The sequence below is a fragment of the Canis lupus genome, chromosome 6 (genome assembly GCF_048164855.1).
Source record: "Canis lupus baileyi chromosome 6, mCanLup2.hap1, whole genome shotgun sequence".
NCBI classification, from domain to species: Eukaryota; Metazoa; Chordata; class Mammalia; order Carnivora; family Canidae; genus Canis; species Canis lupus.
In genome coordinates, this window is record NC_132843.1 from 3657428 (window position 1) to 3675926 (window position 18499).

Genomic DNA, 18499 nt, shown 5'->3' on the forward strand with positions numbered 1-18499 from the left:
AAGGAAGAGTTTCAGTGTTTTATTATGAATAGGTTGTTTTAAAGTTCTATATTGCATTTTCAAAGTAAGGCAACACTGCACAGCTTCAGATCCCATCACAAAGGATGAAAAACACTGTTTCTAACCTCCTGGCTAACTCTCAGCAAGGCTGAACGCTTAACAGGGTGAGAGGTCAATCCATTTGGCCCTTCCCTGATGGCCCAATTGTCGTCTGGGGTCCTCCAGCAGGAAGTGTGTCATCTGAGGTTTCGACTGGGTAGGGCTGCCGATCTTCCATGTACTTCCTTCCTTCCGGAGGACCGACGGTGCGGTTTCGTTGCGCTGGTGAGGGGCCTCTACCCAGGCGTGTGGAGCAGAGCGCCTTGCAGGGGCCCTCGGGGTCACAGGCTCCGGAGTGGAGCCCGTGGGTCGTGGTCTGTGAGGCTGGGACGCTCCTCTACTCATTGATCTCCTCTTCGTCGTCTTCGAAGGCTTCTTCTCCGTCGTTGGCCGTGGCGTCCTGGTACTGCTGGTACTCGGACACCAGGTCGTTCATGTTGCTCTCGGCCTCGGTGAACTCCATCTCGTCCATGCCCTCGCCCGTGAACCAGTGCAGGAAGGCCTTGCGCCGGAACATGGCGGAGAACTGCTCCGAGATGCGCTTGAACAGCTCCTGGATGGCCGTGCTGTTGCCGATGAAGGTGGCGGCCATCTTGAGGCCGCGCGGCGGGATGTCGCACACGGCCACCTTCACGTTGTTGGGGATCCACTCGACGAAGTAGCTGCTGTTCTTGTTCTGGATGGCCAGCATCTGCTCGTCCACCTCCTTCATGGACATGGGGCCGCGGAAGACGGCGGCCACCGTGAGGTAGCGGCCGTGGCGCGGGTCGCACGCGGCCATCATGTTCTTGGCGTCGAACATCTGCTGCGTGAGCTCGGGCACCGTGAGCGCGCGGTACTGCTGGCTGCCGCGGGCCGTGAGCGGCGCGAAGCCCGGCATGAAGAAGTGCAGGCGCGGGAAGGGCACCATGTTGACGGCCAGCTTGCGCAGGTCGGCGTTGAGCTGGCCCGGGAAGCGCAGCGACGTGGTGACGCCGCTCATGGTGGCCGACACCAGGTGGTTGAGGTCGCCGTAGGTGGGCGTGGTCAGCTTCAGGGTGCGGAAGCAGATGTCGTACAGGGCCTCGTTGTCGATGCAGTAGGTCTCGTCCGTGTTCTCCACCAGCTGGTGCACCGACAGCGTGGCGTTGTAGGGCTCCACCACCGTGTCCGACACCTTGGGCGACGGCATCACGCTGAAGGTGTTCATGATGCGGTCGGGGTACTCCTCGCGGATCTTGCTGATGAGCAGCGTGCCCATGCCCGAGCCCGTGCCGCCGCCCAGCGAGTGCGTCAGCTGGAAGCCCTGCAGGCAGTCGCAGTGCTCACACTCCTTCCGCACCACGTCCAGCACCGCGTCCACCAGCTCGGCGCCCTCCGTGTAGTGGCCCTTGGCCCAGTTGTTGCCTGCGCCCGTTTGTCCTGCGACAAAGCACACGACAGTGAGGCCTCGGTGGGTCGGCCCCGGGGGCGGAGCTCACCGCTATTCATGCTTTCGCTTATTTATCCGACGCGGAAGAGAGACCACAAGCAGGGGGAGACGCAGGCTCGCCACGCGGCAGCACCCGCTGAGCAGCCCGACCCCAGGACCCCGCGGGATCCGGGCCTGAGCTAAGGCGGGCGCTTAACCGGCCCAGCCACCCAGGCCCCTCTGTTGTTTATACTTTTACGATGGTGATGAAAAAAAACACATCTTTCAGCCCCAAACTCAATTCCGTGGAAGGCAGCACCGGAAACCACCTCAGTTGGCTCATTCTTCCCTTCTGGGTCTGGGAGAAATCAAAAGGTTTTGCCACCCGGACGTCCCAAGTGTTGCCTTTTACTTAAGGCACTTTTTTTTTTTTTTAATTTTTATTTATTTATGATAGTCACACACACAGAGGCAGAGACACAGGCAGAGGGAGAAGCAGGCTCCATGCACCGGGAGCCCGACGTGGGATTCGATCCCGGGTCTCCAGGATCGCGCCCTGGGCCAAAGGCGGGCGCCAAACCGCTGCGCCACCCAGGGATCCCTTAAGGCACTTTTCTTAATCCAATATACTTGGAAAGAGTTGGGAAATGGAAATATTAATTCCAATGCAACTTTGCCAATATGATTTTTAAAAATGTTTTTGCCAATACGATTTTTTAATTAAATGTTTTGAATATATTTTTACTGGAAAGAATTTTTAGGATGAAGCTCAGCTTATCCGGGTTATAAAAAATACAAGCCATATACTCTAGTTGGCAAAGGCAGTCCTAATTATCAGAGAAGTCCTCTGAACTGAACTTACATTCCGTCAGAAAAACATGAGCTTTTCAATCCAAATCAATAGGTTAATACACATTTCAAGGAGTATTAAAAAAAACAAAACACTGAGAACTAAATTCTAGAGCACAGTGTAGGGTAAATTATGAAAAGCAGTCAGGTCAATGCTCAGGGCTGACCTCCTCAAGCTTATGATGAACCTTCGTCTTCCCCCACCTCTATGCCTGGCTTTGCCCCTCTGATGGCGAGAGGTAATATTTCTATTGAATAATAAACTATAAAGACAAGGCACTGCTGTTTCTCATTTTTTAAACTGGTATCAAGGCAAAATTATAAGTTATTAGGTTATTTAAGAAGCAAGGAAGATGATTAAAAGGCATTATTTAGTTTATGTTATGTTTATGTTAGTTATGTTTATTTAGTAAATAGGGTATATCAAATCTAGTTTTAAAAAGAATGTATAGGGGCCCCTGGGAGGCTCAGTGGGTTAAGCATCTGTCTTCAGCTCAGGTCATGATCCCAGGATCAATGGATCGAGCCCCACATTGGGCTCCTTCCTTGGTGGGGAGCCTGTTTCTCCCTCTGCCTCTGCCTCTGCCTCTGCCTGCCACTCCTCCTGCTTATGCTTGCACTCTCTTCTTCTGTCAAATAAAACCTTTTTACAAAATTCCTTTAAAATTTTTTTAAAAATAATGTACAAATAATTTAAAAATAAATTTGTTAGCATCCCTATCACACACTTTCCCTATGTATTGAATCAAAAGGACCAGGATGCACCACAGGAGCCAGCAGGTGATCTGACTGTGTCAAGTGGATATAAAAAATGAAAGGAAGCAGAGATGCCAGGCTGGTTTGTCCTTCTGCTCAGAGCTAGGACAGTGCTGCAATCATACTGTATGGACCTCTCTCCACTCATTCCAAAGATGTTCACTCGATTTTTGTCTATACCCAGCTGGTGGCAACAACCCACAATCACCATCCAGAACCCAGCTTCTCTGCTCTAGGCAGGCAGGTCCATACCTGCCACCGGGCACACCAGTGGGAAGCTGAGCCAGAGAGCAGTGACCCCATCAGGCTGCCTTCCGGGAGTGGCCCAGTGCTACATCAGGGAAGACAAGCGGATGGGGGCCCTCTGACTGAGGTCTGGTGCTGGGCCCCCACATTTTGCCATGGACTGTGGGTGTGGCCTTACAGGGGCCTACTTTGGAGGAATGGGTCTTATCTCAAAGTCGCTTGAGTCTTCCACAGCATTTATCCGTGGTAAACACTGTGGGTGTTAGGTGGAAGTCTGTAAAACAGGAAAAATAACCAAAATCCTGTGATTCCTCAGTAAGTTTAAAATATATTGAGGGATCCCTGGGTGGCGTAGCGGTTTGGCGCCTGCCTTTGCCCCAGGGCGCGATCCCGGATCAGGCTCCCGGTGCATGGAGCCTGCTTCTCCCTCTGCCTGTGTCTCTGCCTCTCTCTCTTTCTCTCTCTCTCTCTCTCTGTGTGTGTGTGTGACTATCATAAACAAAAAAATAAAAATAAATAAATAAAAATAAATAAATAAAATATATTGACTCCTAGCAACTCGTATCACATACAAAGGGATAACCTCCTTAAATATCTAAAGAAGTCCTACAAATCAGTAAGGAAAACAGTAACTTTTAGGAGAATGAGCAAAGGATATAAACACTCCACAGGGAAGGAAATTCAAATAACTTCAATATTTGATGCATTCCTTACAAGAGAAATGCACATCAAAACAAGGAGATTCAATTTCTCCCGTGAAACCGACAGAGCTCCGAAAGCTGGCGAACACCGCTGGCTGGGGCTGGGGAGGCCCCTCCATCCATGGGGCTGCGGGGGTGCACGGCAGGGACTAGCCTCTGTGGAGAACAACTTGGCAGATCAAAATCCGTTCCCTTAGGCTCAGCAATCTTACTTGTACAAATTTGCTGAGACAGGTCTATGGGCACGTGTGGAAAGTGACATATCCTTTGAGACCCATATGTGCTGAGACTGAGGAGAAGTTTGTAATAATAGTGAAGAAAAAAGGAAACAGTCTAAATGTCTTTCAACAGAGGACTGGTTAAATCAATGCTTGTTTCTATCAAAGGAACAAGAGCAGCCATCAGCCCTAGTACTGGGATGGCAAGATTTTCAAAGTATATTGCTAAGGGAGGGACCCAAAATACTAAATGGTGTATGTTGTTGGCTGTGATCGTATGTGTGTCACAGAATGAGCACGGGAATCCCACAATGCCACCTCTGGGGGGCGGTCTTGGCGGCCACCAACTTGGGGTTGGAATGAGACCAACTTTTCACTGTAGACCCTTTTGCTCCGTTTGAGTCCTGGGCCAAGTACATGTTTTACTAGCTAGCAAACTGAATATTTTAAACTTTTATTAAAAGATTTAAAATGCATTTAAGAGGGACCCCTGGGTGGCTCAGTGGTTGAGCGTCTGCCTTTGGCTCAGGGCATGATCCCGGAGTCCCAGGATCGAGTCCCACATCAGGCTCCCTCTGTGGAGCCTGCTTCTCCCTCTGCCTGTGTCTCTGCCCCTCTCTCTGTGTCTCTCATGAATAAATAAATAAAATCTTAAAAAAAAAATAAAACGCATTTAAGAAATAAACTTGAGAAATACACAGTAAACTAATAATCGTGGTTGGCTCTGAAGGATGGGATAAGAGGATAGTTAAGTTACAACATTACATATTAACATGTCTCTTGATAATCAAGAGAAAATTAAAATATGAAAACATGCCTTTAAGGGAAGTTTTAAAAATCTCAGTAAATGGAGGCATTACTACATGAGGACACTCACTCAGCAGCGAGGCACTGACTGTCACAGGGGGTGTCCCAGTTATGTTGATGAACTTTTCAAGAAGCTGCAAAATGGTATGTGTAGCATGATCCCATTTTCTGAAAAACCAAGTCAACTGCTAGTTGGGGGGTGGTGGGGGGACATACGCACAAGTGCATGTGTCCATAGGAAAAGGCCAGGCACCATGTACAGCACCAGGTATCCCCAGGGAATCAAATCTCACAGTCATCTGTATAAGGGGTGAGGAGGTTCCATTTTGATACTACAGACTTGTGTATTTGAAGAAAACGTGCAAACAGTTTTAACTTCATGATGAAAACATTAAACACATTTAAATATTAAATATTAAAGAGTGACATGTCCAGGAGGGCAGACTGCTCATGGGAATAAGACACAGCTGGCCCCTTGCTCCTTGGTCTTAGCCTTACGTCACAAGGGAGCTCAACCTCTCACTCTGGTTGTCCTTGCCCCACCTGCTCAGAGGCACCTAGTCGATGGGCCTGGCGGCCCCGGGGCTCCTCGAGGGCCCAGGCTGGGCAGGAAGCAAGCCCCTCCGTGCTTGCAGCCACCCCAAGGGCACTGGCCCCTTAGCCTTCTCTGAGGCCATCTCCTGGTCTAGGAGGTGACTGTGCCCCCTGACCAACAGAGGGTCTCTTTGGTCCCGCCCTGAGGACTCACAGATGGCCACTGTCCCTCCTATCCCTCGCTGGCTCCTGTCCACACCTCCCCACCAATCCAGCAGGCTGCAGCCCGGCCAGGTGCACCAGGAGGACAAGGTGCGGGGCTAGCCCACTCATGGAGCTGGGACAGGACGAGCACACCTTCCCAGAGGAAGGTAGGCGAGGGCAATTGTCAGAAAGGCTAAGGAGGTGGCCCGGGTGGCTCAGTGGTTTAGCGCCGCCTTCGGCCCAGGGCATGATCCTGGAGTCCCGGGATTGAGTCCCATGTCGGGCTCCCTGCACGGAGCCTGCTTCTCCCTCTGCCTGTGTCTCTGCCTCTGGGTTTCCCATGAATAAATAAAATCTTTTTTTTTTTAAAAAGAAAGAGGTCAAGAGATGATTTCATTAAAACGGAGCAGGAAACAGCAAGTGACAACAGGTAGGGAGCTTCAGGCGGGCCTGCAGCCACAGCAAGGGAAGCTCGAGGAGCTCGATTCTTCCTTCAGCTCACACGGCTGCCTCAGCTTCCTTAGTATTTACAGCATGAGTAGCCATGAGATGTCCTCTGCTCTCGACAAAAGGAAGAAGCTAGTGACTTCTGAAAATATTTTGCCACTGTCTCATAGCAACAGATGTTCCCAGTTAAATATTTGGGGGTCATAAGTTGAACATGTTCTGTAATGAGCTGTTGTGACAGTAATCGGCGGCTCGGGCCCGAAGAACACAAGGCTGCAATCTCAAGCTTCGGCAGGCAGGTTGCAACAGGTCCCCAGGGCTTTCTCAGAGGCCACCCTCTGGCTTACCTCTTGCTCACACTGGGTGACCATTAAGTACTCCCTGACCCCCTCTAGCCCCAAATCTGGAAGGGAAAGTTACATGTGCAGAAAGAGGCTTTCTGGTGCCCCATTTTCTTTTTTTTTTTCTTTTTTTTTTTAAAATTTTTATTTATTTATGATAGTCACAGAGAGAGAGAGAGGCAGAGACACAGGCAGAGGGAGAAGCAGGCTCCATGCACCGGGAGCCCAACGTGGGATTCGATCCTGGGTCTCCAGGATCGCGCCCTGGGCCAAAGGCAGGTGCCAAACCGCTGCACCACCCAGGGATCCCATGGTGCCCCATTTTCTCCTGTAAAACTCACTCCCACTGTCTCTGCAATACAACAAACAATTTGTTAAGAAAAAAGTTGTTTTTAAGGTATATTCATGTTCAAAACTTAAGCACAGATAACTTTCACTTTTAAAATTATACATTAGTTCAAGTCAGTGTTTTTTTAAAAACTACTTCAAGGGATGCCTGGGTGGCTCAGCGGTTGAGCGTCTGCCTTCGGCTCAAGGCATGATCCTAGAGTCCCAGGATCAAGTCCCACAGTGGGCTTCCTGCATGGAGCCTGCTTCTTCCTCAGCCTGTGTCTCTGCCACTCTCTCTCTCTCTCTCTCTGTCTCTCATGAATAAATAAAATCTCTAAAAACAAAACCAAACCACTTCAAACCACACCTAGTGATAGAATGACACTGGTTCGCTGTAATTGACCAACTCTGAAACAGTGAGCTCTGAAGCTACTGGGGGATGGACAATCTCCTAGACAATGCTGCCTCTTTCATTAAATGGAGAATAACTTAAAAACAACTGTCTCCTCAAACAATATACTCTGTTTATATATTCTGGATACCTCTCCATTCCCTATAACAAGCATGCTATTATTTTAACAAAATAAGCCCATTCAAACAATTTACAGTTCTTAATTAAAAATAATGTTGGCCTAGCACATGAGAAAATGCTCCGCATCACTTGCCATCAGGGAAATACAAATCAAAGCCACAATGAGATCCCACCTCACACCAGTGAGAATGGGGAAAATTAACAAGACAGGAAACATCAACTGTTGGAGAGGATGTGGAGAAAGGGGAACCCTCCTGCACTGTTGGTGGGGATGTGAACTGGTGCAGCCACTCTGGAAAACTGTGTGGAGGTTCCTCAAAGAGTTAAAAATAGACCTGCCCTACGACCCAGCAATTACACTGTTGGGGATTTACCCCAAAGATTCAGATGCAATGAAACGCCGGGACACCTGCACCCCGATGTTTCTAGCAGCGATGTCCACAATAGCCAAACTGTGTGGAAGGAGCCTCGGTGTCCATCGAAAGAGGAATGGATAAAGAAGACGTGGTCTATATGTACAATGGAATATTAGCCATGAGAAAGGATGCATACCTACCATTTGCTTCAACGTGGATGGAACTGGAGGGTATATAATTATTACTTCACTGGAGAGAGTGAGGTAAGTCAATTGGAGGACAAACATTATATAGTTTCACTTGTATGAGGAATATAAGAAACAGTGAAAGGGATTATAAGGGAAAGGAGGGGACCTGAATGGGAAAAATAGAGATGGTGACAAACCACGAGAGACTCCTAACTCTGGGAAACGAACAAAGGGTTGAGGAAGGGGAGAAGGGTAGGGGGTTGAGGTAACTGGGTGATGAGCACAGAAGGGGCACTTGATGGGATGAGTAATGGGTGTTGCACTATATGTTGGCAAATCAAGCTTCAATAAAAACAAATAAAAAATAAAAATCCTGTTGGCTTTACATTAAATTTTTTTTTTTTTATTGCAAGTAGGCTCCACACCCAACACCAGGCTTGAACTCATGACCCTGAGATCAAAAGTCACATACTCTACCTACTGAGCCAGCCCAGCACCCCAGTTATTGGCTTGAAAAATTACTTTAAAGCTATTTCACATCAGTACAATCTGCTAAAATTTTTAAATATTCTGAATCAAAAAATGATGCATGTTCTAACAAAGAAGCAAAGATACAAGAAAGAATCCTGGAGACAGTTTAAATGCCAATGTCATTTCTAACATTCTTGAAGGTTTACAAGGAGAGTGGATTAGATAATTAAATGGTCTATGTGAATTTGTTCTTCAACTATTTTGTCCCACTTACAGACAGCTAGAAAGATGAGAAAGATCTTTCTTAGGCTCTCTCAGTTTTTAGTTCAAATAAATTCAACCAAAGAAGACTTCCACCATCACTGAAGTTGCTGCCATGAGAAACTAGCTTAGTACGTCAGAAGTTTGATCCAGTTTCATGAAGTCTCTTTTTGTTCCATGTATATTTTTTTGTTTCAGAAAGCCTCTTTAAAACCTTAACAGGTCTTGGCTTCACAGGAGTGATGGCTGAGGGGACGCCTGACCCTGAGCAGACATATGGGCTGGATGAGAGACAAGGAAGGCGGGGAAGGCACATGGCCTCCAAGGTCCTATCAGAAACCTCTTCTAGAAAGCGCCAACAAGAGCCATCACCTCATCAATGCCAACACTTCTCGTGACTGACTTAACCGCATGTGAAAGGCTTTGAAACATGCTTAATATCTACACACCTACCACCCATTTTAAGAAATAAAACATAACAAAGTTCCATGAAGCCCAATGTAACAAGAATGAGTTTGAATATCTTAAATTTAAACAATGTACTATTAGATAATGCTTTTCTACTTTTTCTTAAGAAGGGGAGCACCCGGGTGGCTCAGTAGTGGAGCCTCTGCCTCCAGCTCATGTTGTGACCACCGGGTCCTGGGATCGAGTCCCGCTCCCCGCAGGGAGCCTGCTTCTCCCTCTGCCTGTGTCTCTGCCTCTCTCTGTCTCTCATGAGTAAATAAATAAAATCTTTTTTAAAAAAAGGCAAAAAAGGTTGTGTGTGTGTTTCAGCTAACAGCCCCTTCCTGTGGGAACACGGTTCACTGAGTTGTATTTTGTATTTAATATTGGGTCTTTAGGTTTCTCTATGTGTAAGTCCTGTTTATGGGAGTACAAGTTTCTTTTTTCTTATATTGACAACTTATATAGTTTATACGGACTTGCCAAGTTCTTTTTCCATTTCCTGTAAAGTGTTTCTTAAAGCATTGTTAGTTATATTGCTCAGAGTCCCTCAGTTGATACGTTTCTTTAAAAGTTAAATTTCAGGCAAAAGCAGAGCAAAAGCTGCATTCTCAAACACTGCTGGTGGCATTAACCCAGTTGAAAGACTAAAGCAAAATGTATAATGGGCTTAAATATGTTCACAGGCTCTAACTTAGTAATTTTACTCTTGAGGATCTATTCTGTTGACAGAGTTAGAAACACAGATCAGTTTATATGAACCAAGATGCAAACATCTAGATTCCATATTACTATATTCTTTCTTTTTTCTTTTTTAATTAAGTAAGCTCTACACCCAGCCTAGGGCTTGAACTCATCACGCTGAGATCAAGTCTCATGCTGGGCAGCCCAGGTGGCTCAGCGGTTTAGCACTGCCTTCAGCCCAGGGCATGACCCTGGAGACCCGGGATCGAGTCCCACATCAGGCTCCCTGCGAGGAGCCTGCTTCTCCCTCTGCCTGTGTCTCTGCCTCTCTCTCTGTCTCTCATGAATAAATAAATAAAATCTTAAAAAAAAAAAAAAGTCTCATGCTCCGCCGAATGAGCCAACCAGGCACCCCTATATTCTGATTTTTCTTTCTTAGAGCAAAACTTGGTAAGAAACCACTCCCTGATTATTGTCCATTATGAAATAAATAATTACACATTATGCAACTATTAAAATCAGAGATTTTAAAAACTTAAACTTTTAGAAACATGAAACATGGCTTAAATATAATATCAGTGGGGGAAAAGATCCAAGGGATACAGTGTTTACAAATAATGAAAATCAGCAAACAGGAAGAAAAGGTAAAACTATACCTCAATGCCAATGACCATTATACAATGATGGTCATATAGAATAAATTTTTTTACTCTAGTTCTTAATTTTTAATAATGCAGTTCTATATTAGCTTTTGTTGAAAAAAAAACAGTAGAAATTAAGATAAATAAATACAAATAATGTAGAACAAAGTGGGCTCTCCTTTTTATGATGATGACCACTGTGTCCTGGGCTTCCTTTTTTGAATTTAGTTGCCAGAAACCCAGAGCTTAAATGAATTCACAGCTGCAACTGAAATAACTCTCTCAGCTCACTGGGTGTTTTAGACGGCCACGTCTATGGCTGTCTTTACATTGTCTTATGTCCTACCTAGGAGCAGGAAAGCCAGGCATTTTACATAAATAAAGCTTTACCATATTTTTATATATTCAAACTCAACAACTCATGCATCCACTTCTAATGTGCACCTGCCCCAAGAAGGCCACCTCGTAGGAGCCGGCTTTCTGGGAGGGCCCTGCATGGACAGAGGGGGACAGCCCAGGTTTCCACTGTATATGCCCCCCTCCTCGTCCTCGTCCTTGTGAATCTCCTAGCATGTACTGCGTATCAAACAAGAAGTACAGCTGACCCTTGAACCACATGGGCTTAAATTGCACGGGGCTGCTTAAGCAGATTTGTTTGATAAATAATCACAGTTCCGTAAATGTATTTTCTCTTTCTTATGATTTTCTTAATAATACCTTCTTTTCTCCAGCTGACTTTATTGTAAGAATATGGGATACACACATGTAACCCTCACACTAGGTGTTGATCTACTGTTTATGTTGTCAGTAAGAGTAGGCTATTAGTAGCTGGGTTTGGGGGAGGCAAAAATTAGAAGTAAACGTTTGTGCAGGGGGTTGGCACCCCTCCACTTAGCCCTGTGTTGTTCAGGGCTCAACTGTATACTTTGCTTAATGATGAAATCTATTAATTTTGTGAGTTTCCTGAGACTGAGGTAGATTCAAGAAACCTTAGCAATCCTCTCAGACTCTTACCAAAAATCACTTAAGCTTTCAAGGGAAGAGACCAAGCAGATTTCTGTGTGGAAGTGACTTTTGTGCACGTGGACGAGACAGGCTATCGCTTCACTTGGATCCTTACAGAGCCTGGATGTGTGGGGGCCCTTCATCCCTCACACTAGCGGCTGAAGGAGCCCCAAGAAGGAAACTGGTAGCACCAGAGGCGCCAGAGGCTGAAAACAGCTGCCAGGTCCCCCTCTCCCTGTTCAGTGCTCTCTTATTGGGTACCCTAACTCAGTGACCCAGCGCAAGAGCCCCATAGCTGCTAGTGATCTATACCCACGCAGTGAGAGAAAGTTCAAGATGGCACTGATCTGTGTCAGGAAGCAGAGGGGGGTGCCTGGGGGGCACCTGGCAGACGGTGGAGTGTCTGCCTTCAGCTCAGGTCATGGTCCCAGGGTCCTGGGATGGAGCCTGATATGGGGGGGGGGGGCCTGCTCAGCGGGGAGCCTGCTTCTCCCCTTCTCTGCCTCTTCCCCTGCTTCTGCTCTCACAGGCATGTTCTCTCTCTCTCTCTCAAATAAATAAATAAATAAATAATCTTAAAAAAAAAAAAGGAGGATGGGGGGAGTTGTCCTTTTTTCCTTTTGGGCATACGGGTACTAAGGTTCTCCCAGTTGAGTCTCTATCACAGGTGCTGAGAAAGCAGTCCCCTGAACTGTCAGAGACCCATCCAGCTGGTGGTAAGGGCAAGGGGGCAGAGGCCGGCAAAGAGGTTCAGCTCTTCTAGAAACCAATACGCAATGTCCCTAATGCATGTGCCAGCATTTCTTCGGGACAAATTCCTTGAACAGAAACTGTTGAATCAAAATTCTTGATTTGCTGAATCCATTAAGTTGTTCTCTGACAATGCTTAAAGCTTACTCTCCCGAACAACCACACCAATACTAGCAGTTAGTTTTTAAAGTACCACCCAGTCTGCTGGGAGATGAGCATCTTGTTTTAATGACTCCTCCTCATTCTCAGTTACTAGAAAATTTTGTCCCTAGGTATTTATAACTTTTGCTGCTATTGTGAATAGGATATTTTCCCATTATGTTTTATAACTGATTATTGCCTTTAAGGAGATCAGTTTGTCTCAGGGCGCCTGGGAGTTTACCAATTTCAGCACTGAGAGGGTAGTGTCCTGAGAAAAACCCCAATTCCAGGCAGATCAGGACAGCTGGTCACCCCACAGTAATAACATCTGAGTCTTTATCTTGTGTCTGGCTGCCTCACTGAGGTCTTAAAAAGTGCCAATAACTATTCATTGGATAGCCTATCTGGAAAATCCAAGAGAATCATTCCACCTTCAAATAATAATTTTGTCTTTTCCTTTAAATGATCTGTATCTCTTTTCTTTCTCTGGTCTTTGTGCACTGGCTAGAAACTTCAAAACATGGAATACAATAGAAAAATAGAAGAAGACACAATAGACATCTTTTTCTCATTTGTGACTTTGCTGGGAATACTTCTAATGCTTCACTGGTGAGTGTGACATTGCTATGGATTTGGTAGATAATTCTTAAATAGAGGGAGTATCTTTCTCCTTCCAGCTTGCATGTAAAGGTTTTTGTCCTCTACAAGTCAGGGGCCTATCCTGAATTTTATCAAATATTTTTGGGCACCTATGAAGATGTTGTCTCTCTTAACCTATTAGCTGACTTCTCAATGTTGAACCATCCTTGCATTCCTATGATGTTGCTAATATTTATCAAGCACTTACTGTGTAGGAGATACCCTAGATACATAGGGTTTAAGTAGCAGAGGATTATCTGTTACCCTCCATGAAATCATCCCCATCTGGTGCCTTCTGAGGAAGGGATTGGAAAGTAGATCTTTGATAAATGTGGGGATCCCTGGGTGGCTTAGCGGTTTGGCCCAGAGCGCGATCCTGGAGTCCCGGGATCAAGTCCCGTGTTGGGTTCCCGGCATGGAGCCTGCTTCTCCCTCTGCCTGTGTCTGCCTCTCTCTCTCTCTTTATGTCTATCATCAATCAATCAATCAATCTTAAAAAAAAAAAGATCTTTGATAAATGTAATTTCTATACCACCATTAACTTTAAGCCATGAATCAGCCTTAAGGGTCTCTCATTTCCTTGTAAGACATTTTGCCTTTTATGGGCACCAAAACTGTGTTTGTTGTTGATTGAGGTACTTCTGTTGCCAAGTGGTATTGTTCTCTCTAGGCACAGTTCTTATTCAATTACACTGGTAATTTTTCAGAAAGAACATGAGTGAATGTGTGGTTTCCAACATTAAAATATGATTGTCGATGGAACACTTTCCCGTCTGCCACACATCCTGTAGGTTTCATCTTGGCTCTTAGGGTAGAAGTGGTTATGAACGGCCATGTGTTTGTGTAGTGCCTTTGCACTTTCTCTCTTTATCCCTGTCATTCCATACAGTACCTCTACTGAGGCCTGGAGGAACTGTCCCACATGTTCCATGAGGTACCTACCGCTGGCCACATTTAATTATTGAGCACTCAAAATGTAGCTAGTGCAACTGAGGAAGTGAATTGATTCTATGTAATTTTTATTATCTTTAAACAGCCACATGTGGGCAGCAGGGTAGAGAAGGGTCTTTGCTTGGGGCCAAATACAGCCCAATCTTTGAACTAGTTCTTATCAGAAGCTCTGCCTGTCCTGCTGGTTGTGTTGTTGTCAGAGTGACAGGGAAGGGGATGATACCCAAAGGATTCGTGAATGTTCATCTTGCTGAGTCACCTTTATAACAGGTCACTGCCAGATTCTGCTACAGAGTCATCAGTTTGTGTACCAATGAAATCTTTCAGGATTCAGCTTTTCCTGCACAGTTTGAATTTTTCTCCTTTAAGTATTTTTTCAAGTAACATTGACTCTAAAAACCATGGCTACAGGGTGACAGAAGCTTGTAGTACTAATGGTGCCACTTCGTTTAATGTTACATAATTTTCTTTGGGAGTGTGCAGAGGGACAGGTGCTTGACCATGTCTTGTGTAGAAGGGAGGGAAGGAATTGCCCAATTCTAACAAAAATTCATATGGTGCCAGCCTTTAAGAAGGAAGCAGAGTAACTGTCTATAGGTCATGAAAGAGAAATATAGGTATAAACACACTGCAGTTAAAAGATGAGCAAAATAGGGGGCAGCCCCGGTGGCATAGTGGTTTGGCGCCGCCTGCAGACCAGGTGTGATCCTGGAGACCGGGGATCGAGTCCCACATCAGGCTCCTTGCATGGAGCCTGCTTCTCCCTCTGCCTGTTTCTCTGCCTCTCTCTCTCTCTCTCTCTCTCTCTCTCTGTGTTTCTCATGAATAAATAGAAAAAAAAGATGAGCAAAATAGGAACCAAAACAAATGATTATCATGTTATGATCATTTATAAGGGGAAGAAAAAAGTTCATGTCTAAAATATTTGTTAAATCAGTAACTATCAATATAAACATTTCATTTGGAGACACAGAGATTGCTTTCCTAAAGAAAAGCTAAGAATTAAAAATATTGTAATGTAATGACACTGGGAGCTGCTGATTTCCATTCTAAGCTTTTCTTTGTCTTTCAGTCTCACCCATAAATTAGTTTGATGCTTAAAAAAAAAAAATAAAAAGAAAGCAGGAAAGATGGAACCCACCGAAGATGAAGTTGTCAGGCCGGAAAAGCTGCCCAAAAGGCCCAGACCGCACACTGTCCATGGTCCCAGGCTCCAAGTCCACCAGGGCAGCCCTGGGCACGTATTTCTGAGCTGGAAGAGAACAAAGCCCACCCACAAGGGTCACTTTCTGGTTTCCAGAGTGATGCACTGCCGCACAGCAAGTCCCCCCAGTGGAGCTTCCCGGATGGTACAAAGCAAAGTTTTTTCAGAGACAGACCTGGCTTTCTAAGAATCAGAGAGCCTTAGCACAGGGAGGAGCCTGTGGGAACACAACCCCACCTTAAATTGCCCCAGCGAGGAAACCAGCCCAAGTGTGAATGGGCAGGGGAAGTTCCAGGGATAAGCAGGATGAGAAATCAGGTCTCCTGACTTCCTGCCTCCTGTATTTTCCACTTCACCCTGACACCTCTTTCCTGTTGGAAACTGTACTTTTTCAGCCCCATGGAAATAAACTATCTGTTGCAGCAAATTGCCGTGTTGCTCTGACATTCTTTGCACTTTGGGGCACCTCCTTCGTGCACACACGTGAATCCAAGCTATCGTCGTAGCACCTAGTTATAGGTATGATCCCATGGGCTGTTCTGGGACACACTTTCATTTACAAATGAGTGTAGTGTAGCCTTTTTGCTAGCAAGCACATTTTGATGCCTACTGGCCATGGCTAATGAGCTTGTACATAGGATTTGCCCCTACAACTCCTGCTACGCACACACCCAGACTGAAGAAAGGACATAAACAAGCAAGACCTAAGGGTTAACAGGAGGCAAAATGTATAACTAAAATTTTCTTTAGTGCTACGTAGAAATTTCATATTCTATGCCCTGCTGATCCAGACCTTTTCTTAGAGCTGCTGAACGAATAAAACCCAGTGCTTTCCGTATCCTGCTCTTCACAGCTTTCGAGCAAACAGCAAGTGACTCCAAAAACCAGAGTAATTCTGGGGACATGTGTTGTGTATGCGGAAAGGTAGCATCTGTCATTTTCTGGATGTTCTTTGAGAGTCTTAATTTTTGGTTGTTTTATGAAGGGCACTTATCACATTTATAATAAAAATTCTAACAAATAATGTATACATCTAGCCACAATAACAGGACAGATGTCCAGGGCGGTGGTGATATTATTCCCAAACTTGGATAAGCCACAGCCCGGAATTTTTACTGAACTCCACCAATTATCCAGAGTTGTCTGTAGTTTCAGCTTCCTGAGAGCACAACATGTTTTTGGAGGTTGGTAAAAAAAAAAAAAATCAGAGAAATCATTTAACGGGGCGCTTTTCAGATTTTTAGCCAAGCAACCCCATTAAGAGATACATTTTAAACCGAGAAACAAAGCAAAGCAAAAAGTCAGGCGTGACCCAGTAAGTAATTTCACAACACTAACGGGTTGTCTAGTTCAAGAGTTCAGGCCCTGTGATAGGCCAAATTCGACTGTTTGAAACAAACTGACGGCGGATTTCCCGCCCCGGGGGAGGTGAGGAAGGAGTCAGTCGGGCATCCTGCCGTGTCCCGGGACCATTTTTCAAGGACAAACTGCCCTCGCGGGAGGGCGGCATCCTGAGCACCAGCCTCGGGTCGGTCGAAGGCCCGGGAATCCCGGGTCCCGGAGCGGGGAGGCCGGGGTCCCAGAGGAAGAGGGCCAGGTCCAGGCGGGGGCGGCCGGGGGCGGGCCGGGGGTGGGCGTGGTCCCGCGGCAGGAAGGCCGGGCCGGGAGAGGGGCGGCCGGGGTCCCGGAGGGGGGCGGCCGGGGTCCCGGAGGGGGGAGGCCGGGGTCCGAGAGGGGGGAGGCCGGGGTCCCGGAGGTGGAGGCCGGGGTCCCGGAGGGGGAGGCCGGGGTCCCGGAGGGGGGGAGGCCGGGGTCCGAGAGGGGGGAGGCCGGGGTCCGAGAGGGGGGAGGCCGGGGTCCCGCAGGGGGGAGGCCGGGGTCCGAGAGGGGGGAGGCCGGGGTCCCGGAGGGGGAGGCCGGGGTCCCGCAGGGGGGAGGCCGGGGTCCCGGAGGGGGGAGGCCGGGGTCCAAGACGGGGGAGGCCGGGGTCCCGGAGGGGGAGGCCGGGGTCCCGGAGGGGGGAGGCCGGGGTTCCGGAGGGGGAGGCCGGGGTCCAAGACGGGGGAGGCCGGGGTCCCGGAGGGGGAGGCCGGGGTCCCGGAGGGGGGAGGCCGGGGTCCCGGAGGGGGAGGCCGGGGTCCTGGCGGCGGTGGCCGAGGTCCGGGCGGGGGTGGCCAGGGTCCCAGAGGGGGGCGGCCAGGATCGGAGGGCCTCCGGAGGAGGGCGGGGGGGGCGACGGTTTTGGAGGGGGGCGGCGGGGTCCGACGGGGAAGGGCGGGGTCCCGACCGCGCTACTCACAGGATGACTCATTGTAGTAGACGTTGATTCTCTCCAGCTGCAGCGCCGAGTCGCCCACGTAGCCTCCGGCTGGGTCGATACCGTGTTCATCGCTGATCACTTCCCAAAACTTGGGAAGAGGGAGGCGGGGGGACAGCAGGTCAGAACGCGGGGCCTGGGGCGTCGTTCGCCGCGACTCCCGCCAGGGCTGGCCCGGGGGGCGGGGTGCGCGGGGCTCGGCGGCCGAATTCCAGGCGCGCCCGCCCCCGCCCCGCGGCCGCTCCCAGCCCGGGTGGGGATCGGGGATGGCGCCCGGGGACCCCCGCGGCCGCGCCTCTCCTCGGGCGCCTTCCGGGGCCGCGCAGGGCCGGCCTGGGCTCGGAGGACCCGCGCGCAGGGAGCGCGCACCGAGGGGCGAGCCCCGACGCCCCGGGCTGCCGGCTGCCCACCCGCAGGGAGCCCGGTGCCCGCCCACCTTGGTGCCGATCTGGTTCCCGCACTGGCCCGCCTGGATGTGCACGATCTCCCTCATGGCGGGCGCCGGCTCTGCGCTCGGGGCTCTGGCTCTTCGGACCCGGGCGGCGACTGCGGGCCCCGGCGCGCTCCCCGGGACTCGACCCTCCGCCCGCTCCCTCCCCCGTCCCGCCGGCCCCGACCAATGGCCGCGGGCCTCGCCCTCCCCGCACCGCCCCCTCCGCCCGCCGCGCCCCCGCCCCGGCCTCCCGCCCCCGCCCGCACCCCCGCCCCCGCCCCCTCGGCTCCGGCCCCTGGGCCATCCTCCCCGGGCGTCTTCGACGCGGCGCTGCCCCCGGAGGGCGGACCGGGAGGGACCCGCGGACCCTGCCGGGGAGGCCAGGCCGGGGACCGAGCCTCCTGCCGCGGGCTGGGGGCGGAGGCGGGGTGAGTGGGTGGAGGCTCAGAAAGCGGGGCGGCGGCGGGGAAGGGCGCGCTCCGGCGCTCCCGGGCCCTCTGCCGCCGCCGCCCTGCGCTGAGCCTCCCCCGCGGAGCCCTGGTGCACAGGCGGGCTCT

The 18499-nt window shown here is 49.1% G+C and overlaps 1 protein-coding gene across 1 annotated transcript; it reads right to left on the minus strand.

Moving 5' to 3' along the window:
• Positions 1 to 4: 4 nt before the first annotated feature.
• Positions 5 to 18104, minus strand: TUBB6 (tubulin beta 6 class V). The gene is made up of 4 exons (XM_072828665.1): positions 17946 to 18104; positions 17492 to 17600; positions 15130 to 15240; positions 5 to 1500 (listed from the first exon to the last, which is right to left on the minus strand). Exons 1-4 carry the CDS (start codon positions 18000 to 18002, stop codon positions 437 to 439), a joined length of 1341 nt encoding a protein of 446 aa, XP_072684766.1. The 5' UTR covers positions 18003 to 18104; the 3' UTR covers positions 5 to 436.
• Between the last annotated feature and the right edge of the window lie 395 nt (positions 18105 to 18499).